Source organism: Mchenga conophoros, linkage group LG8, assembly GCF_057382185.1.
Source record: "Mchenga conophoros isolate Kocher_MC1m ecotype Shallow Benthic linkage group LG8, M_conophoros_male_GT1.1, whole genome shotgun sequence".
NCBI classification, from domain to species: Eukaryota; Metazoa; Chordata; class Actinopteri; order Cichliformes; family Cichlidae; genus Mchenga; species Mchenga conophoros.
In genome coordinates, this window is record NC_140533.1 from 13,951,393 (window position 1) to 13,976,805 (window position 25,413).

A 25,413-nucleotide genomic window follows, 5' to 3' on the forward strand; every position below is an offset into this window, starting at 1 on the left:
AGAGAAGGGAAAAAAATTTTTTAAAATAAAGACAGGAAGTGTAGAACAGACGTATAGAAAAAACCTCAAGCCATGAAGTATTTGTATAAAAAAAATTATAATAACTTCTGCTTTCTCTCTCTCGCTCCCTCTCTCTCTTCCATTGTGCTCAGGTTAAAGCCTCTGCAGGAATCATTCCGACCACAGGGGCGGCGCTGCACTTCAGTGTATCTCTGCCATACAACGACGACGAAGAAGCAGAACCGGACGCTACTTGTGGCGTAAACAATAAACAATTTTGTGCTGGGAAGATAGTGACATTGCGGTCACGTTGGTGTCACAATAAAAGGTAGGTAACAAAATGGTAAGGTGACATTGACCCGGAATAGATTTATAAAACTTTATTCATAGTCTGGCGTATCTTACGGTATATTAACAAGCACTAAATTGCTGCAAACGTAGCTAAAGTTAGCTAAACTGCACCCTGATAGCATCAGCAGGTATTTCTTGTTTAAGTGGGTACAAAAAGTGGTGTTTAACCGAGCAACAGTCTTAATAACATGTACTAACGTAACAACCACCTGAACCCAATCGTTTGATGACACACGGCGGCAGTGGGGCAGGTGTTTCTCTGAGCTCTTAAATATCAGTTGCAATGTGTTGCTGGCTGATAAATACGTGCTTCGCTAAAACGAGCGCATTTCACACGGAACGTCTTTGCTAGTTTGAACCCGAGGAAGAGGCGGTAGGCGATATTTAACTTTCTTTTGGGCTTACTTCTAACACGAAGGAGAAATCACTCATTGTTGGCACTTGTCTCTATTGTTCTTTCTGTCTTTTAAGCACAACACTAGCTGCATTCGTTGCTTTCTTTTTCTGTGTTGTAGACATGCAGTCTGCGGTGAAACAAAACTTTCATGCAGAAACTGAAGGAGATGTCAACAAACTGATCAACCTGAAGTTAAATGCATCCTACGCCTACCTTGCCCTGGTATGATTCTTGTCATTGTAACACTAATACCTAGCAGTATAGTGCCTGTATGTCTCATAATCTGTACTATATATTTCTAGATATCATTGTTTTCTTTTCTTTTGTTTCTCTTTTTTAGGGTATGTATTTCGACAGGGATGATGTTGCTTTGCCAAACTTCTCCAGTTTTTTCCTGGAGCGTTCAGCCAAAGAGAGGGAACAGGCTGAGAAGCTGCTGGAATACCAGAACATGAGAGGCGGACGAATTTTGCTTCAGAACATCTCTGTACGTCCCAAATGTTATGGGTGTCCTTTTAAAGATGTTGTTGAGATGGGTGTATTTGTTGGTACACACTACTTTTTTTTTTTTTTTTTTTTTTTTTTTCTTCTTCCTCCAATAAAGTGTCAACATTTTGTTCTAGAAACCAAGTAAAGAAGACTGGAAGGGCGGTCTGGATGCAATGACCTTTTCCCTGGAATATCAGAAAACCTTAAATACACGTATCCTTGATGTGCACCGCAGAGCTGGCAGCCATACTGATCCCCATGTATGTCTGGGATTTTTGTTTAGTTTTTTAAATATCTAAATATAATTCTTGTGCTATTAACACAAGAAGTATATTTGGTCTAGAATATTTGCAAGTGTCATAGTATGAATTATTTTACCACTTACTCATCTAACTTCTCTTGTAGCTGTGTGACTTCCTCGAGCAGCACTTCCTCGTCGACAGCCATGACACCATCAAGAAGCTGGGCGACTACATTGGCAGTCTCACCCGCATCACTGCGTCTGAAACGACCGGTGCTATGGGAGAATACCTCTTTGACAAGCACACTCTGTAAAAGGTCCTGGGAGAACAGTGAAAAAGGTCCACATTTCAAAATATACAGAGATAGGCAAAGGCAATAATCCACACTGTACGTCCTTTCCCATTAAAACTTTACAAAGTTGTTACAGTCAACCACAGGTATTATCCAATTGCACTAGACCAAGTTAAATCGAAATGCCTCAGTTTTTCTTATAAAGAAAAGAAATTCAAATGTGTTGGGGAAATTGTTCTCATAAATGTGGTGCTAAACACTACCGTTTTTCTAAGCTGTTACAATGAGTAACTTGTTCATGTGGATTCCGTTTTTTATCATGTGTGAAACATTCCATTGTCATGTTTCAACCCACAGAACATTTTTATAAATGAACAATTTTTGAAGAAGGAAAAACAAATGGACATTTCAAACATTCAATAAAGTCTCATTATGCTGAAAAATCTCTTGTTTGTCTTTAAAAGTCAGGTTTGTGTGTGTAACTGTTATTTTCAGTTGCTCTGACAGGTAGTTATCTGACTCGTCACAATGTCTGAGCACATTATCTAGGTCACGTCTGCACGAGATAACAGTGGGCACATGCTTACTCCCAGTTGGGTGGTGCTAACGCTGGGCTGCTGGAGAGTTTGGTTAACGATTTCCAAGCTGCTTCTTGGTTAATTATCTGACAGCAAAGATAAGTCATGTGACTTACGTCAGAGTGGATCCCACACAGGCATGGGTCTTAGGCTACGTCCACACGTCAACAGGTATTTTTGAAAACTGAGTTTTTTCTATGCTTTTGAGCCTTTAGTCCACACAAACTGCATTTTCGATCACTGAATACTGATATTTTTAAATACTCCTGCCATGGTAAAGATTTTCGAAAAACTCTGTTTTTGCGTTTAGGTGTGGACGAGGAAAACAGACTTAGTCACGTAATGCCAAAGGTGTGTACCTTGACGTCATGCTGTGCGCCACATTATTGTTTACATGAGATGAATTTCTACAGTGGCGGATATGGACAAAATGCTGTTGCTCTTACTATCTGCAATTTTTACATGGTTACATATGCATACTCAATTACTGTCACTCCATTTAAAAAGACAGAGGCATTAGAGTGAACTTCTCCATTTAACAGACGCTCTCAAAACACAAATCCCAACGTTGTCTTCGGGTTTGAATATTTTTTTAATTAAATTTATGCATGCTGTATGCATTTTGTTCATTCCTAAGTTGTGAGTCTACACAACAGCTAAAATACAGTCTTTGGTTATTAACATTTGAAATGATGAAGGCACTTGAAAAGTAACACAAAATTAGTTGCCTTTCCAGAAAAACAAAAAGAAGTACTGAAGATTTGCATAAAACCCTGTTTACTCTTTTCCTCCCAGGCTTCTAGACTTCTGATTGGCCATTTCTACACTGTTAGGATTTGGCATGTTCTTCACAGTGTTTGACTGCGTCTTTTGGTGTTTACATGTGGACTGAGGTATTTTTTTCAAAACCACATGTGGATAGAATTTCTTTTAAACTAAAATGGAAAATTTTTCTTTTCAAAAATACCCGTGTACGTGTGGACGTAGCCTTGCTCTGTTCAAGTGTCATTTTGGTTCTAGTGGTTTGAGGTAGAACACTTGACAGATTAAGAAACCACAAGGGTTTGCACAGATTCTCCCAGGTTTTCACCAAGTGTGAAAACATTCGTAACTTGTGTTTGTGTGGTTTAATGTATTACAGCATAAAATTTATTTTTTATTAATAAAATATCCTGAAATGCAGAGTTCTTTTAAGTGCCCGCCCTAACTCTATGTAAGGCAATTATGTCATGCTCATCTGTGCCCCCCCCCCCCCCCCCCCAACAAAACAAAGGCATATATAAATATCCCTGCAGATTACTGTTTACAGTTTAATAAATATGCGTATGTGTTTTGTACAGTAAAATGGCAGGCTAAAAGGATGGGAAACTACATATCCACACATACATGCACAATATCCACTCGCAGTACAAGTTGGACGATCGACTGCGAGGGCAGCTATGCTGAGGAGATTAGTAAAGGGCTGGATGTACTACAATCTCTTGAGTCTAATGGATAAACACTGCCATCAGTGTAATAAACAGTTTTCCCCTGGCGCAAGGAAAAGCTTTGAATACTTCAACATGTTAAATTTACCAACCCTGCAACTACAACACGATAAAAGGTGAATGATGGTCTAAATTTTTCTTTAGTCAGACGTAAAGCAACAGATGTGTTGTCTGCCTTCTAATATCAGTAGGAGGGGGGGAAGTGGGGGGATTAAATGACAACATTTCTCTAGTGATTTGCCAGTGCTTTAGCTTTGGTGGAAAGGGTTGCAGGGAGCCTGCCAGTTCTAGTCAACAGCATACCCAAGGATTGATAGGCGTGCAGGGTCTTCAACAAGCCAGAGGAAAAGCTACAAGAAAGACACCGAACTAGAAGTTGCCTCCTTTTGGTGTTGACAAAATTAAAGGGAGATATCAACAGGTAAGATAAATATTCAGTAAAATTTCAAACACTGTTGTTATGATTAAGTGGAAAAATCCTAAAAAAAAAGGGTCTAAACTGAGGAGAAAAACATGCTGTATTTCTGTGTGTGTATTTTCTTCCTGTTGGCTTTGAAGAAACCAATTTAAAGGACCACTAATATTGCAGATTGTTCATTTTACATACTTTAGTTTCCTATTAGATATCACATCGTGTTTTCAATTTTAATAAATGTCCTTCAGTGATCATTTAATTTCATTAAGCTATATTCAATTTCAATGTTCAATTATTAAACACAGTAAATGGGTGCAGTAAAATTACTTTTACTGCCATTTTTGTTTGCTTTTAAAATGGAAATACAGCTCATAATAACTACTTATTAAAAAATCTGTTTTTTCCAAAAGTTGCCTGTGTTCCACTTAACCTCATTTAAATATTGTTCTAAACAGTCAATATGACAGAAACAGTGGCTTTATGCAAGGCAAACCAAAGGATGATACCAACCCCTATTTTTTAAAGCTTTGAGAATCTGTGGTTTTGGATTAATATTGTAGAGGCATAGTTTAATCCAGTCCACAGCAGAGTCAGTGATGAGAGAGAAATGGGGATGGGCTGAACGTGGGAGTGAAAGCGTGGGCCACGAGATGGAGGAGAGCATGAGAGTAACAGAGGGATTAGGGTCAGCCATGTTGAGCATCTGGCTTAGAGTTGTCCTATGCTCTTCAACCTTCCTGCAACACATTAACACAGGGATTACACAGCATGCATGTAAAGTTGTGTTATCATTCAATGTGGCAGCCAACTTAAAAACAGCGTGAATAACTGTAGTAATTCTAATGTTTTGGCAGCTGACATGAGGCTGGTCGGTGCTGGGGTTCGAGTCCGGAGGGCCGCTGAGCCGTCTGAACCAGAATCGGAGGAAACAACAGAGCCTGCTCATCATGAGCACTCTCATTCAGAACACCATGAGCACTCACATACAGAACATCAACCTGGGCACGACTACAACCACATGAAGGAAAAGTTCATGAATGAGCTGAGTCATCTGTCAAGTAAGCTACTGCCACAATCTGCAAAATGATACAGAAATCCATAAACCAGTGATGACGTAAACTAAATGTGGCTATTGGGGAGGAAACTATCCCTGTGCAGAATTTACATTATGTCAAATTTATATTTATCAAAGGGATTTATAATTTATTTATCGAAAGGAGCCAGCTGAGGAGGTTCGGGCATCTGATAAGGATGCCTCCTGGAGTGAGGTCTGGGCTTCTCTACTTAGGCTGCTGCCCCTGTGACTCGGCTCCAGATAAGCAGAAGAAGATGGATAATATTTATCAATGTATTTACCAGTTATGTTTAGGAGTTATGTTTATAGTCTTCCACAAAAGTTCAAGCTACTGTAGATGTAAGGAGAAATTTCCAACACTAAATTGCTCTTTTTAACATAAGTGATGTGGCATAAAGAATGATTTCAAAGAACGTCAACAGTTTAAGTGTTTATGCCTACAATGACAGAACACGAAAACGTGCTTCTGAGTCATTTTGCCAAGAAATGAAGAACTACTGCTTATGATAATAAGAGTAAAGCGTTTAATGAGCTTCTGCGGTTGGTGGAGCAACTAGTGGTGGCTGCGGGTTTACAGACTGTTATTATCTCAATGCTGACATGTGTGTTATTGACATAACACAACATTAGCAAAACATAGATAACAAAGTGCTTAAAATATAATTTTGAGAAAGTTTTAGTTATTGTGGTAAAAAGAAGAAATCATGATTTATTTTGACATTATGCATTACACCTTTGGTTCTGTCTCCAAGCTCATGAACAGCTGTTAATGTCTGAAGGGGAACTGCTATGTTTTGCTTTTACTTTCTGAAATATATTTATTGTTACAGTGGCAGATACTCATAAACAACCATGAGCAAAGTCTGAAAAAATGAGGTAATCACATACAAATAACTGTGAGTTATTTGACCTATTTCAGATCAAACATAAACTAAGCCTCTGCGCAAAGGCCCAGTATTAGAATATTTTGAAATTTAAATGAGGCGTCCACTATTCTAAGAATGCATTCCAGTGCAGAAATCTTATGCCATCTCTAATTCATTCATATGTTGCTTGGAAAATGGGAAATGGATTCACTGATTATTGAAACACGTGGAAACATAGATAAACGTTTTTGCCTCATAAATGGTATGAGGCAAAAATCAGGCTTTGTACAATTATAAAGAGCTTGAAAGGTAATATTTAATATGAACACCTTAATTCTGCAACACAGTCTGAACTCTCTTAAGCAGCTTTCTTGTAATTTCCTAAGTAGTCTTCAGAAATAGTTCTCTAGGCTTCTTGAAGGACATTTAAAGCTCTTCTTTGGAAGTTTGCTTCCTTTTGTTCTGTTCTCTGTCAAGATTATCCCACACTGCTTCAATAAAGTTGAGGTCTGGGCTCTGGGGAGGCCAGTTCGTGTGTGTGTGTGTGTGTGTGTGTGTGTGTGTGTGTGTGTGTGTGTGTGTGTGTGTGTGTGTGTGTGTGTGTTAAATCCAGGTATACTTTTACTGCTAGTATGTTTGGGATTATTGTTATGCTGAAAAACAAAGTCTTTCCAGATGGTACTGCATGGGTGATCAAAATCTCCAAGCACATTTTTGCATTCATAATTCCATCAGTTTTGACAAGATCTCCAACACCACTGGTTGAAATGGAGGCCCAAACCATGACAGAACCTCCACCGTGTTTTACAGAGGCCTGTGGACACTCACTTTTGTACATCTCTCCTGACTTCCTTTGTGTATACCAGGGGTCGGGAACTCCAGGCCTCAAGGACTGGTGTCCTGCAGGTTTTAGACCCTCGGTCAACACACCTGACTCAAATGATTAGTTCATTATCAGACTTCTGGAGAACTTTAAGACATGTTGAGGAGGTAATTTAGCCATTTAAATCAGCTGTGCTCGATCAAGGACACATCTAAAACCTGCAAAAATACTATTTTATGCCCATCAAACTGTGTTATCTTTGGCATTCATATATTCAACTAAAGAATTCCTTCTTTGCTAAATTATGTGTGTGGACAAAACACTAGTTCATCTATTGTGTTAGTTTTAGTTTTTTTTTCTTCTTGAATGCAAAAAGGCATTTGTTTGAAAAAGCCCAAATACAAGAACTGGACTGAAAATGAGTGAAAAAGAACCCAATGTTCACAGTCCTTCAGAAAGTCTGGAGAACTAATGCTCAAGACCTTGCTGCTCAAAATCGAAAATATCACAAATGAGGGGTGGCTCAAAACTTTTGCACACTACTGTAAAAAACAATTAGGTGGATAATAGGTCCCCTTGAACAATATTGTTATAACTGATTAACCTGATGCAACTGAACACTGGGAAAAAGTGACTTTCCCTAGTTTTTTTTGTAATTTTAAGATATAAAAAAGTTCAATCCTCTTCTTAAGGTACGAGATCAGCAAGCTTTTAAAAAACCTTCCATAGAGAGAATTGAAAAGTGAGGATATCAATCTGAAGTTCTGACTCATATTTGTTTAATGAGGTTTTGGTTGTTGTTTCAGCATTGTGTTAGTTCTGTGTATGTTAACAGCAAAGGCGGATCAGAGATTTCCAGCACTTTCATGATAACCATACTTCTATAACATCCACTGATGGGCCAACCCATATCTCTATTTTGGCAGTTCCCATGTGGGCAGTGGGAGCCATTGTTGTGGTGGTTCTGGTCTTGGTGGCATGCTTCATCTTCTGCATTTTTAAGAAATGCTTTGGTAAAAAGAAAAAGCCAAAGAAAGCGAGGGAGGGGAAGGCAGGTCGCCGCAGAAAGGCAAAGGAAGGTGAAGGAGAGACTGGAGAGAAGGTACGCCTATCACTGTATTATATTATCTTATCTTACCAGCTCAAGAACTACAAGAAAATCGTGTGTGTGTGTGTGTGTGTGTGTGTGTGTGTGTGTGTGTGTCTGTTTTAATCTTATAGGAGGGGGAGGTGAAGAAAGAAGGGGAGGAAGAGGAGAAAGAACAGGAAAAGTTGGGTAAACTGGAGTTTTCCTTGGACTACAACTTCACAGATGCTCAGGTAAGTCCTCCATGGAAATGTCAAAATTCCTACCCTTTTTCTTTTTGACCACTTAAACCACTGCAGACCAGTTCTGTCCAGATATATTAAAGTTCTGTATTTTTAAGTATTTCTATTTCATCTACCGGAACCAAATTCCTTGTATGTGTCTGCACATATACTTGGCCAATAAACACGATTCTGATTGTGATTCTGATTCATTTACAGTTTAGTTTAGATTTTTATTCCAGATAACTAAAACATTTTTCTCAACTAGTTTTAGTCTTTACTTATAGATAACTCTAATAACATTGATTCTGACACTTGATCTCTTTCCTCTAAAGCTCATCGTGGGTATCCTTCAGGCTCAGGACCTTGCCGCTATGGACATGGGGGGGACTTCAGACCCCTATGTCAAAGTTTTTTTGCTGCCAGATAAAAAGAAGAAGTACGAGACCAAGGTTCAGCGCAAAAACCTGTGCCCTGTTTTCAACGAAACTTTCATCTTCAAGGTACTACTTGTCCTTGTCGACTTGATGCTGTCAGGGTTTTGTCTTTGTCACAGCTCGAGTTGGTGCTTCGGGCTGTTGCTTTTCACGCTTCGCTGGGCACAAGTCTCCACTTCCTCTTCAGACTTTTCTTCCCCTTAATCAACCTCAACTTGTCCCTTCCCCCCAAAATACCAATGCAGTATGTTTTGAAATGTCTGTTATCATTTTCCCCCTCTTTTTAGATTCCATACGCAGAGCTGGGTGGAAAGACTTTGGTCTTGCAGGTTTTTGACTTTGATCGATTCTCCAAGCATGACATGATCGGTGAAATAAAGATTCCCATGAACAGTGTTGATTTGGGTCAGCCAATGCAACAATGGAGGGACTTGGAGAGTGGTGAGAAGGAGGAGGTACTGTATCTTTGTTTAAACATGTTTCAGCTCTTCAACCCTTCAATGCTAAACATCTGGATAATAACCCTTTTTCAATATTCTCTTCACAAAATTTTATCCCTGCAGGAAAAACTGGGTGATATCTGCATCTCATTGCGCTATGTACCCACTGCCGGGAAACTGACAGTGAACATCATGGAGGCAAAGAACCTTAAGAAAATGGATGTTGGAGGTTTATCAGGTAATCAGGCCTCATGATTTTATCAGTCAAATAAATGAAAAAATAAATCCCCAAGTATCATAAGGAATTGAAATAGACATGCATGATGCAACTCACCTTCACTTCCTCTTTCAAAAGACCCATATGTGAAGATTGTTCTGCAACAAAATGGGAAACGGATTAAAAAGAAGAAGACAACAGTAAAGAAAAACACACTCAATCCTTATTTTAATGAGAGTTTCAGCTTTGAAGTCCCCTTTGAGCAAATACAGGTACCTTTTATTACCGGTAATCAGTTTTGAAACACCAAGCACTGTGTGGACAAGCTTGTCATTTGTATTTCTTTTGCCTTTCAGAAAGTGCAGGTTGTCATCACAGTATTCGACTACGATAAACTTGGAAGCAACGACCCTATTGGAAAGACCTTTATGGGTTATGGAGCTACAGGAGTCGGACTGCGCCACTGGTCAGACATGCTTGCTAATCCCAGACGTCCAGTAGCCCAGTGGCACACTCTTCTGCCTGAAGAAGAAGTAGATGCGGCACTCAAAGCAAAACCTCGTTAGAGTCACACCTGAGTAGTGACTGCTGCCAATATGCTACTTGTTGTTAAACCCGAAGTTTTCTTAATTTCTATTTTCTCCTTTCCATTTTATTTCCTTTGAGACACATATTGCGTGTGTGTGTGTCTGTAGGTGTGTATATATGCACCTGTCAAGCAATGTTTGATATTTGGCTGTTATTAAAACCTTGTCTCCCCATATTTACCTCATACCATAAACCAAAGTGATTGTCTTTATAAGCCTAGAAACCACATATCTGTAAATGTGCATCTCTTGTGTAGGCCCATGCAAGGTTATGTTAAAAATTGATGAAAGAGAGTTTATTCACATAATTACTCAATGATGTGAACTTTGTTGTTTTTTAATGTATTTTGGGCCTTTTTGCTCACTTTCTAGTGTTGTGGTGCAATAAACAAATAAACCTACAATGGAATGTTTCACATTAATGCTCAGTTTCTTTTAATAAATTGAATAAACTTTAACAATGAAGGCACTCATAGAAGAGCGTACTGTGTAATTCACTCTTTTCACCAGTAGATGGTGTCTACGTAGCCAAAAGTGTTGCCTAGCAACAGAACCCAAACTTACTTTCAGCTTCACACTTTTTACAGCTGTCGTCAAAGAGTCGGTCGGGTGAGGTTTAACAAATAGTTTTTGATATTATCTAAGGTTTTTTCTTAATTACAGAATTAAAGTCAGAGACACACTTATGCGTTTGAGCAATAGCTGTATTTTCAGGGCACCATTTAAAAGTTCTGTAGCAGTTGGCTAGCATTAGTTGAACTAAGCTATTTTATGTTTTTACGGCTTTGTGTTAAGATGTGGTCCCATGCCTACCGCCGTTTGTTTTGTCTTGACGTAAACCAACGGGGTGCACGCCTTCGTTTGCCTTTCTTTGCAGTATGAGTGCTGGACGGGCATCTGAGGGTGCGGGTTGCATCACTTGGTGGGGCTTCAGTCCTGTACGCGACCTGCTCCATATCGGTAAGAGTCTTGGCTGCACGAGGATCCTGTGAGTGGGCCCGCGCACGTGCGTCAGAGCAGATAAAGGATTGTATGAGTTGCTTTGATGTTTTTCAAGAGTATTCATTTATTATGCTGCGTTGAGTGCATTTAAAAATAGACAGCCACGTTTTAGTTTCACACACATAAATACACAATACACGTGTGATATCTCAAAATTAGATACAGTCAGTCGGGTTTTTTTTTTTTTTTTTTAGGTTTTTTGAATAGAAAAAATAATGGTGTACTCATAAATATAGATTTATTAGTGTGCAATTCTAAATTTATTTTAAATTCCAACAAATAAAGAATTAAAGCATTAAAAATACATAGTGTAAGATGTCATGTTGCCTCTTGAATACAGTGATCCCGATGGACTGTTCTGCCTGATCTTATGTATGTGGCCAGAGAATTGCCACATATGTCTTATATCAGAGACAGAAAAGAAGTTAATTCTCAGGAGTTCATGTGCTGAGGAGGCAAGTTTTAATTAATGTTTGCACCTTCATACTCAAGATATGAAGAATTATTTTATTATCTGAGAAGGGATCCACTTCAACAATTAAGTGAAAGCACAAAAAGAGACAACACAATCAGCATCTGAATAAAAGTTCATCCTCTTCCTCCTCTCAAGCCCCATCTCCTGAACTGAAGTCAGGAAGACATGCATAAACATGCTTATTTATTCCTGATATTGCCGCAGTTACTGATCGTCAGCAGATTAAACATGCGACCCTCCTGTCTCTGGACAGCTGATGATGAACCAGCTAAACAAAAACACCAGCTGGTTATAAACTAGCCAAATGTACTTCTGAGGCTAATGGTAGGCCTCAGAAGTACATTTCCTCCCAATAAAGTGTTTGATTACATTCTCACATTCCATGAGAGTCCAACAATTCTGGATCCGCTTAAAAGAAAGTTTCACTAATGCCAGCTAACAGCAGCTAACAGAGGCAAAAATAGCACTGATGATCAATCATTTGTCACATTATAAGATAAGATAAGATAAGATAACCTTTATTAGTCCCACACGTGGGAAATTTGTTTTGTTTTATAATTGGTCACACTGATATAAATAGTGTTTATCACAGTTGGATCTTGGAGTTGATGGCAATATTTGAGTGAAGATGAGGCTGAAATGATTTAAAGACTGTAAAACAACTAAATGCATTTTTCAGTGAGTTTTTTGGTGCAGCTGTAGACAGTTTGTCTTCTGAACATTTTGCGGAAATTTGTTCAAAGATTGAAATTTGACATTTGAAAGGTATGGTGTCTGATCCTTCCACTCAAAATCACACAAATCAACCTCGGTAAGTCGACCCAGAACTGGATACACGCAATGGATCAGCAAACTGTGTCATCCGTCAGTCGTGTTTTATCATCTGATACTGTATCCTACACTGTGTCTCTGTCAACTCTGTCAGTATCACAGGTCCATCAGTAAACATCTGACCTGTTTCTCCAGATTTCTATATTCAGTTTCTATCACCTACAGTTTGTCCCTGTCAGGTTAAATGTACTGAGGTTCCTTATCCAGCAACAGAAGCATAATATGTGTTTTCTCTCTCTCTCTCTCTTTCTCTTACTAGGCCCTGAGAGATGTGAAGGGGAAATGAATGTTTTACTGGTGGGCAGTGGAGATCCACGACATATTTTAAAGACGATTGCCGGTTTGCAAGACAAACAAAGTGTCCATGTGAGCCTAAGTCTTTTAAAACTGCAAATGGCTAACAATACTTTGAGCTTCAAATAACTTCTTTTTGCCACACTGCAGATATGGGTCATAGAAAACAACATGGAGGTGGTTGCCAGACAGCTGCTGCTCCTCTACCTGGCACTGATTCCCCAGGACAGCATGGGGATTAATGGTACATGGGAGTTGGATAAATTATTCATTTTATTAAAGCAAGATATGTTGTTGTCCATAAACCAGTGGGGTTTTTTAATCCTTATTTTAAATCTTTAGAGAAGACCGAAGTTTTCCTAGAGGTGTTTGGAAACGCAGAAATCCGCAGTCAGGCAGAGGAAGTACTGCAACGTGTAGCATCACAACTTTCTCTGTCTGTTACTGAAACAATGGCAACGCATGCCTGTCTGAACACAACTCTCCTTAAGGTACAAACATCTGCTGAGGGAGCTTATTTTTACCTAAACAGCCAGACATTGCAGCTTGCTCAGTATAACCTGTAGTGCACTGCACATAATCATTAAAATTTGTAAGTGTAAGTGCTTTACACATTCAGAAAAAGCTTCAAAATTTTATTCACTGAGTATGGACACTTTTTACAGTTTAAGGAGCGAGACGAACTGGACATGATATTTAAGTCATGGATCCAAACTCGGTCTTCATCACCAGAGCGTCCTGCTCCTATCATGTCCAAAGCTTGGGATTATCGAGTCAGGCAACACCTCGGGACACGCTATGACTCCAAGAAGGGCTGCTTTGACTGGGATCTTACAATGAAGCTTCATGAGAAAGGGGTATCTGAGTACTTTCTGCACATTCCTCTGGTGTGGCCAGAGATTTTGCAAATAAAAAGTTGGTTAAAGAAATTCAAATATATGTTTGTGTCCTGGTTGTCTGCAGTGTGGCGTCATCAACAGACAGCAATACATGCGATGGAGGGAACAGGGACTGGCATTCGAAATGAGGGAAGGCGTCTATCAAATAACTAATCCTAGTTTGCTGTCTTCAAGAGTCTTTAGTCAGGTAATTACATATCGTTTTTTTCTACATCGCTCTTCTACAGTGCCGTGAATTTTTCCCTTCAATGATTTTTTTTTGTCACGTGTTTCACATTTGGGATCATTAAAGAAATCTTAATATTCGACCAAGATACACTGTGTGGATAGAATATGCAGTTTTTAAATTATGATTTCATTTATTAGGAGGAAAAAAAACTATCCAAACATGCCTGGCCCTGCTTGAAAAAGTCATTGTCCTCGTATTGTTTTAATTCAGCCACTGGAGGATTTTAAGTATGAACAGACTTGTTTAAAGCTTGTCAAAGTAACTCAGTCTGATTTTAGTCCAGACAAACCTTCCAAAAAGTTCAGCTTTTGACTCATCATCAAGATGTTTTTTGGCAAACATGAGAGAAGCCTGTTCTTTTTGGTCAGCAGTGGTTTTCATCTCGGGGCTCCTGTGGATGCCATTTCTGCTTAGTCTCTTTCTTATTGTTGAATCATGAACTCTGACCTTAACTGAGGCAAGTGAGCCCTGCAGTTCTTTAGATGCTGTTCAGGGTTTTTTGTGCCCTCTGGATGAGTCATCTATGTGCTCTTGGAGTAATTTTAGTAGGCTGGCAAGGTTCACCCTGTTTCATGTTTTCTTCATTTGTGGATAATAAGGACTCTAACTGTGGTTCACTGGAGTCCCAAAGCCTAATAAAATTCTTTGTAACCATTTGTAGATGATAGATAGAGAAGCCTGCTCTATCTATCACCTAAACAGAACAGACAGGTTCTGTTTAAATGATTTCATGATCCAGCAGGTCTGGCATTAATCAGGCCTGAGTGTGAAGGAGAAGAAATTGAACTCAGCCATAAAGAATGTGGTTATCACAGTTCATTCATGATTCAACAAAAGGGGCAATGCCTTTTTCACACAGGGCCAGATAGGTAAGCATAACGTTTTTTCCCCTAATAAATAAGACTATCATTGAAAACCTGCATTTTGTATTTACTCGGGTTATCTTTGTGTTATATTTAAAATGAGTTTGCTGAACTGAAACATGTAAGTGTGACAAATGTGTGAAAAACCATATCAAGAAATCAGGAAGGGGCCAGCTACTTTTTCACTTCACTGTAAACAGTAAGTTGACGAAGGAAGCTAATTTTGGTCATGTGTCTGTACAGAAAGGAGACAAAGTATCCATCAGGGGATACTGGGGAGACATTGTTTCTAGTCCCTACCTGTCCTTTGGCATTGAAACTGATGACAAGAGTCTGCTGAAGACACAGAATGGGCAACCCATTAAGGTAAAACATACAAAGTTTTCTGTCTTTTTCTGTCTTCATTGCTGGAATCAGTGTGCGCACATCTCTAAACACATTACTGTCTGTCTGTTGTCATCCATCCTGTTCTCACATCCACAGACCGCCCAGGATATCTCTTTCGCAAATCTGCAAGGATTGTTCCAGTCCCTGTCCAGCAGACGGGGCTGCCCTACTACTTCTCAAACATACACCGATGCAGAGGACGACACATCCATACGGACTGTCAGTATTAAAGGTGAAATGCTAAAAGGCCTTCAGCTTTAGCTTTGATTAAAACCAGAGTGTAAAACCACTGTGACAAAAAGACCCTTAAAGTGATGTGAAAGGTTGGTTTCTATTTTTATATGTTCTTTCATTTTGTTCTTTTGGACAACTTTAAGAGAAGTTTAAAGGGGAATGAGGTGCTCCAGCTATTTACTGTATTACTTCCTGTCTTCATGCAATATGTTTTGATGTTTCATTTCCAGAAAATAGCAACTAAAACCAGCACTGCGTTTTCTCTAATCCCATTCAGACTTGATGTATCCAAATGGGATCTCTGTCACCTTCCTGCCTTTGGACTCATTTCACAAACTGCCTGAGAAACAGAAATATTCCCAATTCTTCAACACCATTTACTTCTCCGCCAGGTGGATTTTTCTTTAAATGAATACGAAATATATTAAGTCATCTTGAAAAAATATTCCTTTAGCATCCAGTCACCTGGACTGCACACTACTGATATAACTGCTGACCATGTTTCGTTCTCTGTGCTTTTGCTTCCTTCTCTGCCTCTGCTGTAAAGCTTTGTGCACCAGTTGGGCCCGATGATGAGACAGATTGCAGCACCAGACGCTGTGCTTGTCGTGGAGTTGGCCAAGTGAGGGTTTTTTTAGTAACACAGGGCTCGTTACCATGGCCACCAGGACTACAGTGACTGCCGTGTATCGGCATTTGCATATGGGATATTTTGAGTTTGCCACATATTCCTTATAATTCAATTGTGACACTGTTCTTGAAAGTTAATAGCAACAGCGATTGCCATATTTGGATTCACAGTGCATTCCTGTGTCATTATGTGTGTCTCAGGTACATTTTGGATCTGAATAAAGAGCAAGAAGCTGGCTTTGCAAAGAAAGTAGAGGACATCGCTTTAGAGGCTGGATTTGAACCTTGGCATGAGGGGACCAGTAATGACGTCCACGCCGTCTTCGTACAACACATAAAGTAGAGATGTTCGTATCGCAGCATAGCTGTTTACCAAGATGCGAGAGACACTTAGCATAATAAAGCCATACAACAGAGACATTTCACATCTTGTTTATCAGCAGTTTGCAAACCAACTAGGAGGAGCTGTCAGATGCTTCAGATAATAATTCATATTTGTTTGGTAGCAACTATGAATTAATAATATTTCACATCTTGTTTAAATGAAACCATTACAGCAGTTCAAATATATTTATATGTGTATTTTAATAGCCACAAATGTAAGTATAAGTTGATGTATTCAAATAAACCCTACAGGAAGCCATTATTTGAACACTGCAAAGGTGCTGGAAGTTTGTCCTGGAACTAGTGAACCATCCTCTTGTTTGTTTATGCTTCCTGTGTGTGTCTGTGTGTGTATGAGGTCACTTCCAACGTCCTCCAACTTTTCCCTTGCCATGTCCCTTTTTGCTGCATTAAGAAAAAAGAAGATTAAAAGGAGATCGTAAACAGTAGTTCACAGGAGATCAGCGAAATGTAAGAGAGTAAAGTAGTGCTAGTTCCTCTTTCTGCTCTGTCGCTTTATTTAAATATATTAAATAAAGTGTGTGTGTGTGTATCCTGTTCAGAAAGTAGCAAGATCTTAGATTATTGTGTTTCCTGTGCGTGTGTGGTTGTTGCCAGTGACCTGTGAAATCTTTGCATAGTCAAAGATGTGCAAAGAGTTGATCTACCTACAACCCTGCACTTAGCTCCTTTGTTTTGTGGGTAGATTGAGACAAGCCGTCTGACTCACAATTTCTGAGCGTGTTGGATCCTGTTCAGGAGGACATTGATCTGAAAAAGAAAAAGTACATAAGAATATAATGTCTCCGATTTCTAATATAAAAATCTTAAATATTCCCAAGTAAAGGGCTAACCTCATATTTCTGTCTCTTCATCTTCTCAGTCAGATCAAACTTTTCTGACTCCAGCTGGTGGATCCATTCCCACATCTCCTTGGCTCGCTCTCTAAAACACAAAAGGCATTACAGCTTGTGTCTAAGGCTTAAACAATTGTTTGCCTCAGGCTTATCCAGCTGATATATCTATAACATGTAGCTAAATAAAAATGTAATCCAGTGAAGGCTTTAACTGACCTCAGGCCATCCTCTTTCAGGCTCTCAATTGCCAGTGGCTTGCGTCTTTCTGCCAGTGTCTTCTTTTTGATTTCCCTTGCAGTTTGTCTTTTACCCCGTTTTTGCTCTGCCTGTAAGAAACGACCGCTCTTGCCCAGTCACATCAGCCTAGAAATGCACCTCACATATCTGCAGAATATAGCGGTACGCCTGCCCGCAAATGAATCACTTGAATCCCTCTGACCTTTGCTAGGAACCCTCCAAAGTGAGCGCCCATGTTGGAGAGAACTTTCTTCTTCTTGGCCTCATCATCTGCTCTCTTCTTTGCCTCTTCATCCTCTTTCCTCTGCCGCTCCTCCTGAGTTGCATCGTCACTTAAATTATTCTTTTCTTTGTTGGATTATTGATATTTTCATGGAATAAGCAACATATGTGTTAACATATTTCATTACCGCTATCCGTGTTTGTCTGTCCCGCTCTTTTTCAGCCCTTACACGCTGCTGCTCAGCTCTTTCTGCCCTCCGGCTTTCCTACATTGAAAAAAAAACAACAACTCTGCTGCTTTACTCTCTATTAGCCTGAATGGTGACTGCACCCTGACAAATCCCTTTTTCATACAAACAAGTGAGGGGAAAATAGACAAACATGCAAAACAAGAAAATAGTATGGGGAAGGGCATTACAATTCTTGCTTTGAGTCCAATCAATTCCTCTTCTTCTTTGTTCCTCTGCTCAAAGTGGACCTCAATCAGTGTCTGTAGTTCCAGAAGATCTTTTTCCATCCTTTTCCTATGGATATCCTAGCATGGGAGAAACTTACTGGGATTACTTATGTTTGGTTTTCGTGTAATGTATTTCTTTTCTTAAACAATGATATTAAGGCACTTACATCAAAGTCAACCCTCTCTCCCTCTGGGATTTTTGGTGCACCGAGTTGCGTAAGTGGCCTGTAAAACCACATGAAGGCGTACTGATTTGCTATGCTTTGTTTTTTACTAATCAAATCATTTTGAAAGCTCACAGCATAATATTCTTGTATTTTCTTACTTGTATTTGGGCCGTTCTTCTTCAGTATGGCAGCCAGAAAAGTAATGAACAGTAAATCAGTTATTATCATCATTATTATTATTGTTATTGTTATTAGAATAATCAAAAATACATCTTGAAACAGAAAAGCTCAAGTTAAACCAAGTTTATATCAGACAGGAAGCTGTTTATCTTTATCTTATTCTAACCATCTCACACTCAACGTCGCAAAGACAAAGGAGTTGATAGTGGACTTCCGGAGGTGCAGAGAAGTACACACCCCCATCACCATCAACGGCGCTGCTGTGGAGAGAGTGAGCAGCTTCCGGTTCCTTGGTGTACATCTGGCTGAGGATCTTACGTGGTCAGTACACACAAACAAAACAATGAAGAAGGCCCAGCAGCGCCTCTTCTTTCTCAGGAGACTGAAAAGATTTGGCATGAGCCCCCGCATCCTCAGGACCTTCTATCACTGTGCCATTGAGAGCATCCTCACTGGATGCATCACCACCTGGTATGGCAACAGCACCGCCTACAACTGCAAAGCTCTCCAGCGAGTAGTGCGGTGCTCTGAACGGATAATTGGAGGTGAGCTTCCCTCCCTCCAAGACATCTACAGGAAGCGCTGCCTGAGGAAAGCGGGGAGGATCATCAAGGACTCCAGTCACCCCAGCCATAAACTGTTCAGACTACTTCCATCAGGAAGGAGGTTCTGCAGCATCCGGTCCCGAACCAGCAGACTGAGAGACAGCTTCTTCCATCAGGCCATCAGACTGCTGAACACTTCATAGACACCTCAGCTTCACTACTGGAACTTTAACATTATGCACTCCATACTGTACAGTAATGCCACTGTTTTGCACATGTCTCAACTCTGTATATTTTTATATATTTTATTTTATTGTTTACTCTATTTAATTTGTAAAATATGTGTATACACACACACACACACACACACACACACACACGTAGAAAAATATTTAGTATACACATCCAGAAATGCATATACTATTATATATTGTACATATATTTATTAGTTTCAGATGTAGCCATTCTTGTATTTTGCTTGTTTACGTTATTGTATTTTGCACAACTCTGTTGCTTGTGAAGCTCGCACACAAGCATTTCACTCACATGTGCTGTACCAATGTACCTGCACATGTGATGTGACAATAAAAGTGATTTGATTTGATTTGATTTGTTGGAACCTCCCTGCAATTCATTTTCATTTACTGTTTGAATCAAGCTGTTTACCTTCTTTAAAGCTCACTTTCTTCATATTGGCAGCCACTAACAAGCAAAACAGCATGCAGGTGAGTCTCTTATGCTCACCTCCAGAGATTAAAATGTTAAAGATTCCCACATAGTACACAGCCAAGAGTGGAAATAAATGAAACAGAGGAGTCAAGGAGGCCATCTATGTCCAGCTTGAACAGCTGTCATTAAGTAGAGGTGGTGGCCTATGACACCATTTGTCAGCTACTTGGAACACAGTCTTGAGATCCTTTCCCATGCGATTCAACCCCAACTCACACCTCGACCCATGTGACCTTTATAACTCGTATGGTGAGGGTGGGAAAAAAAATTCACAAATGTTACAGATGTTTCTAACGACTCACATGATGAAAGAGCAGTTCAACTCAGCACTCTCTAAACCACCTCCAAGGTGACAGCCCCACCTTTGCCAGCTTTGCCTCTCCAAAGCATGAAATGGACATGCATGCAAAAGTTGCAGAACCAGAAAGGGGAGATAATATATTTAACCCTGTGAGACCCAACCCATCAAAAAATAGCCAGAAATTTCAGATTTTTTGGAACTGAGATGTTCTTATAACAAAATCCACAATTTTTTTTCTGTATCATGTTTATGATATATTTATTATATATTTTTTGTATCGCATTTGATAAATTGGGCGTGTTTGGCAATTTTTTGTTAACAACAATGTTAATTTTAGAGGAAAAAAAAGAGTTTTGTCCATAACATTTTGAAATTATGGCAAGTATTGATCATGTTGATGACATAGAGGTCTCAGAAATTCATGTAGCAAATATGATACAAATGGCATTATAGGGTTAAAACCAAGAAGTGGCTAGTGAGCAAGGAATGTATGAAGTATGCTAGGTCCTTAATCACCAGAAATAATTAAGCTAGGCGGCTAATGTGTATTTACATGTAAATCTGTTAGTAATGTCTGTTTAAATGCTTTCCGATCATTTTCATGTTTGCTTTAAATAAAATATCTCCCTCTGCTGGTGCTGCAGCTTACAGGCTACCTCAACATGCGTGTCCAAATGGACCAGCGCATCTATTACACGTTTTTCCGTGATACTGGGTTGTGCACTAAGGTAGTGATTATGGACTACCCACAGAAATACAGAATCAACACGTAAACATTAAGTCAATTACAGGATTTAAACCATATTCGCAATTGTGTGGGTCTATGGGGTGTCTCTACTACTGGATTGCTAAAACAGCTGGTAGTTGATCTGTTATCTCCAAGGTATGCTAAATATAATCAACCCACACTGAGCCTTCAGTCTCACCTCCCTCTCCCTGCTCCTCATCTTCTTCTGGAGAAAGAAAGAGTCACAGTCTGATTGAGTTGAGATATGAATTGCAGCTTATATATTTATTAAATGAAAGAATTGCTGCCCTTACCCTCGTGATGCCCTCTAAATCAAAAGGAATTGAAAGAATGCATTAGACGTGCCATAAAACACAAGTTAATGAATTAGAACTTTCTGGACTGGATCGACTCACCCGTGTTCATCTAAGTAAGACATGATGACACTGGAAAGACACATAGAAATCAGTGCTATTATGTATAGTTATAATGCACCACACGTCTTTTTCCAAACCTTTGAAATTAAAAAAGCAACATCCAGTGTAAGATTTTACTTTAGGGGATAAGATTAAGTGAAAGGCCATTTGGAGCTAATGATCTAGGAATAGAAGAGGCCAGAGGGACACTGGATTGGAGCAGCATCCAATTATCCAGGATCAGAGTGAGGTAACAGCTGTCCAGTCCATCTTGTTTAATTTGATTTACAAGAGAGAATGTGGGATAGAAGGAGATTAAGCTGGTCGGCTAGCTGCTATTAACACCAGCCAAGTCCTCTATTATCATTTGATCTACGTGCAGTCTCAGTAAATTAAAAGGATCTTTAAATACGTGCGTAGCCTCACAGATATTTTAACCATTACTTCATAGGTTTATGCACATGTGTCACTGTGAGATGTTGCATGAGTACAAAACCATGTTTGACTGATCAAATAGACAAAAACCAACAAAGGCAAATTTGGGATATTGAAGTCTCATTCCTATGCAAATGTATGATACTACCTGTTTACAGGCACTGATAAAAGTGTCTACAATACCTCACAGGTCAATTTTAGCAAGGATTTTAAGATATGACTGTGTCAGTCTAAATAAACAGGTATGGACAAAAGGACTGAAGGATTTCAGGAGGATTTTATTGCATTAATTGACCAGCAGAGTTACCGAGAATAACTGGAGCATGTTTATTCTGAGAAATGTTACACCTTTATCATCACCCACTAACACACTGGTGGGTCCAGTATTTAAATACATTACAGAATTGTTTTGATCAAGAATAAACCACTGAGTTTTTTCACTTCATGAAAATCCCAAACACCAAATACTGCACACTGGGTGTTTATATTTCACTCAAAATAACCGGAAAAGACACTGAATATAACAAATAAGTCATTTCCAAATCCAAACTCACTAATCTGAGCAAAGTTTTTAGTGTCTTATCATCAAAGTCGTTCCATTTATTGCAAATGCTTGATTTTTCATAGCTGTTAATTTAGCAATACTAAGTTGAGCATGTGCTCAGTGGAAACTGTAGCTCGAGCTGATTATCTTATTTGGATGTGGATGGTGCTATAATTTAAATGTCAGTTTAGATATCATAGGAAAAGGTCAAAGTACATACCTGAACAGCAGACAACAACACTGATGTTGAAACGAAGAGCAGTAACAAGTGCAGGGGAAACACAGCTTTATATGGGGTCCTCTGGGCGACAAGGAGGAGTGTGTGTGTGTGTGTGTGTGTGTGTGTGTATGTGTGTGTGTGTTATTACTCATATGGTGGAAACAAATGTATTTCCACAGTCTCTGATTGTTTCACTATTGGTGCATGATGGATGTTATGCTAGGAATTCTCTGAAGTAATGAACATAATACTTAGTGCTTTCTGTTGTGCACCAGTTTGAGCTTAAGACCTTGAGGTCATTTTGAAGATTTTAGGACATTTTGGCAGCTTCTTGCTGTCAGACAACCCTTAAAACAACTGTTGGAGAATTCAGAATTGCTTTGGTGGTGAACTTAGGTAGAAGTAGGTCAGCATTAGGATATGAAATTTAGTTTTGATGGTTAAGATGAGAAAGGAAGTGGGATGCCAATAACTTACACGATACACAAATATGACCCATATTCACATGCTACAAACATGTGGATATGGGTCATAATTTCAAAATAAGGAACAGGGATTGAATGTGGACTATTAGTGGGTATTGAGGGCATAAGCTGAAGTCTGACAGGCAAAAAAAAATGAGAACAGTGTTTGATGCTGACCTTTGTACGTGTTTTGGAGTTTGCACGTGTTTTGGATTTGTACGTGTTTTGGAATTTTGCATGTGTTTTGGAGTTTGTACGTGCTTTGTCTCTAGGGGCCACCGTAGTGGAGGTGTGATGGTGTGGCGGTGTTTTGTTGGTGACATTGTTGGGGATTTATTCAAAATTGAAGGCACACTTATCCAGCATGGCTACCACAGCATCCTGCAGCGACATGCCATCCCATCTGGTTTGCATTTAGTTGGACCATCATTTATTTTTCAACAGGACAATGACTTCAAACAACCTCCAGCCTGTGTAAGGGCTATTTGACCAAGAAGGAGAGTGATGGAGTGCCAAATGGCCTGTCCTCCACAGTCACCTGACCTAAACACAATCGAGATGGTGTTGAATAAGATGGACCGTAGAATGAAGGCAAAAGGGCCAACAAGTGCTCAGCATCTCTGGGAACTCCTCCAAGACTGTTGGAAAACCATTTCATGAAGCTCATCAAGAGAATGCAAAGAGTAATCAAAGCAAAGGGTGGCTATTTTGAAAAATCCCCCCAAAATAAACATGTTTTGAGTTATTTCACACTTTTTTGTTCACTACATAATTCCATATGTGTTCATTCACAGTTTTGATTCCTTCAGTGCGAATCAAGCACCAAATGTGAAAATCAGTAAAAACATATATTACCCACAGTTTTTTATTGATCGTCTTCAATGTTCACAACAATATACTAGGCCTTGGGGGACATGAGTAGCTAGGTTGGCTAAGCATTTACCTTGATTGTTAGCACCCAAGATCAAAGTTCACCTTGAAAAAAAAATTCAAGAAACCATGTCAAGCAATGTATCATATGAAAAGGCATTGAGAGAACTGTACAGCACAATTTTTATATTTTCAGCCCTTGCACTTCAGGGGGAATTGTGCTCTCTTGGCGTCAACCACCTTTTCTCGTGTCTCCCTTCGGAACTTGCGGACTTGTAGTCCATATGTGGCATAGATGTACACTCATAGGCGCAACCCACATACTCAACTCTTCTGCTCAACTCACAAATGCATGGCTTTCCAACCGTACAAGATTTATTTCCAAGAAGCATTGTTACAACAAAGACATAATAGATCAAACACCAAGCATCCTGTCCTAAGGAAGGCACATATTCTTTTGCATCTTTGCTAAGCTTCAGTGCTTCATTTTCATAAAGACAAATACAAAGGCTACTTGCTAACAAACAAAACACTAATACGTGAAGTATGAAGTAGGATTAACAACTGCCTATTTGTAATAAAATAGCTTCCCATCAGGTAAGAAGAGAGTTGTTTCTAAACATATAGCAGGGAGTTGATCATCTGGGTGGACAGCAACTGCCATGTCATGATGTTAGGTGTTGTCAACACATACACATTAGTAATGCTAAAGCATCAATGTAATTTAAATATTTCTGAGAATTATGGAGAATTAAATTATATGTAAAGTGTCACTTGACCTGGAAAAAATCTGTATATGAATCGTCTCAGGATTGCTGGATTTTCTGCTGGACTCAGTTTTGGATTCTTAGTTATTACATTTGAGTCTTTGTGTTGGTGCCTGTTCTACTTTCTAAGGTAGTGTATTTTTGTTGTTGTTGTTGTTGTTGTTGTTGTTGTTGTTGTTGTTGTTGTTAGTTCTACTTACTGTCTCTGTCCTCCTGCTTATTCTTTGATTGTTCTCATCTGTGTCTCGTTGTAATTCTCTAATCAGTCTATGTGTTCTTCTGTATCAGGTTGTCCGTAATATTAATCCTATTTGAACATTTCAAGAGTGAAAAAGCCAAAGATTTTTATACAAAAGAAAGAAATCTTTAACTGTCAAAGTTTAAAACCTCTTTTTCATCATTACTAGGTGTGGCTGGTAATTGTATCCATGTAATGGGGCTGCTCAGGTAGGTGATTTATCAGAGGGAGCAGGGTAGATATGCAGACGTGGGCAGTTATAGACAGGCATGTGTCCATGCCACTAGCTTAAACATGTTACTGCCAATTCTTGCTATGGTTATGGTTCCTAACTATACTGTACAAGTATAGTTAGGACATAAGAGTAATTATGTAAGTAATGAAACGATTCCCAAAATAGTTTCAAATTTGTTGTCTGCCAGAACAACAAACAATTCTGTTCTTAAAGTTTAGTATTTGTCATTTAAACATTTTTGACTTATTCAATAAAATAGCTTCAATTCATTTAAAACCGAAAAATAAGTGTCTTTGAAATACATTTAAAAAAATAAGTGGATGCTACCAAAGTGACTCATCTGTCCGCGTTTTTATTTGCTTTAAGCCCTTAAGTCCTTAAAACTTCTGCCTGTAAATCTATCCACAAAACCTAACAACAAAAACAACTTAAAAACAAAAAATCTGTATTACTTCCATATTGATTTGATTAAGCACAAGACGCCAGTTATGCTTTGAAAGGGGAAAAAAGTCCCTCAAAATGTTAGAACGCAGTATTGTCACCTTCTTTGATGACTGGTTGATTTATTTC

At 39.1% G+C, this 25,413-nt stretch overlaps 4 protein-coding genes across 6 annotated transcripts; 3 read left to right on the top strand and 1 right to left on the bottom strand.

Annotated features, from left to right (window-relative positions):
• Positions 1-174: 174 nt before the first annotated feature.
• LOC146568358 (ferritin, middle subunit) lies at positions 175-2,214 on the top strand. Of its 2 annotated transcripts, none has more exons than XM_085284427.1 (5): positions 175-328; positions 867-970; positions 1,089-1,235; positions 1,372-1,497; positions 1,643-2,214. In XM_085284427.1, the coding sequence occupies exons 2-5, from the start codon at positions 869-871 to the stop codon at positions 1,790-1,792; spliced, it is 525 nt and encodes a 174-aa protein (XP_085140553.1). In that variant the 5' UTR covers positions 175-328; positions 867-868; the 3' UTR covers positions 1,793-2,214. The 2 variants fall into 2 exon arrangements, with proteins under 2 accessions (XP_085140553.1, XP_085140554.1); XM_085284428.1 differs by lacking the exon at positions 175-328 and adding an exon at positions 424-724.
• Positions 2,215-4,056: 1,842 nt separating this feature from the next.
• Positions 4,057-10,285, top strand: syt5b (synaptotagmin Vb). Its single transcript, XM_085284409.1, has 9 exons — positions 4,057-4,257; positions 5,106-5,309; positions 7,942-8,117; positions 8,237-8,335; positions 8,659-8,826; positions 9,048-9,215; positions 9,324-9,438; positions 9,556-9,689; positions 9,774-10,285. Exons 2-9 carry the CDS (start codon positions 5,111-5,113, stop codon positions 9,981-9,983), a joined length of 1,269 nt encoding a protein of 422 aa, XP_085140535.1. The 5' UTR covers positions 4,057-4,257; positions 5,106-5,110; the 3' UTR covers positions 9,984-10,285.
• A 246-nt stretch (positions 10,286-10,531) lies between these two features.
• Positions 10,532-16,431, top strand: dnaaf3l (dynein axonemal assembly factor 3 like). The gene is made up of 12 exons (XM_085284408.1): positions 10,532-10,613; positions 10,882-10,964; positions 12,572-12,678; positions 12,757-12,850; positions 12,949-13,097; positions 13,272-13,463; positions 13,570-13,692; positions 14,841-14,963; positions 15,081-15,216; positions 15,496-15,610; positions 15,766-15,840; positions 16,050-16,431. Exons 2-12 carry the CDS (start codon positions 10,883-10,885, stop codon positions 16,189-16,191), a joined length of 1,338 nt encoding a protein of 445 aa, XP_085140534.1. The 5' UTR covers positions 10,532-10,613; position 10,882; the 3' UTR covers positions 16,192-16,431.
• A 73-nt stretch (positions 16,432-16,504) lies between these two features.
• Positions 16,505-22,306, bottom strand: LOC146568361 (troponin T, slow skeletal muscle-like). Of its 2 annotated transcripts, none has more exons than XM_085284426.1 (13): positions 22,270-22,306; positions 21,071-21,100; positions 20,969-20,982; positions 20,854-20,880; positions 18,331-18,349; positions 18,173-18,230; positions 17,967-18,083; positions 17,737-17,814; positions 17,529-17,639; positions 17,306-17,415; positions 17,087-17,177; positions 16,963-17,003; positions 16,505-16,637 (listed from the first exon to the last, which is right to left on the bottom strand). In XM_085284426.1, exons 2-13 carry the CDS (start codon positions 21,091-21,093, stop codon positions 16,592-16,594), a joined length of 735 nt encoding a protein of 244 aa, XP_085140552.1. In that variant the 5' UTR covers positions 21,094-21,100; positions 22,270-22,306; the 3' UTR covers positions 16,505-16,591. The 2 variants fall into 2 exon arrangements, with proteins under 2 accessions (XP_085140552.1, XP_085140551.1); XM_085284425.1 differs by having other exon boundaries at positions 16,565-16,637; positions 17,529-17,642.
• Between the last annotated feature and the right edge of the window lie 3,107 nt (positions 22,307-25,413).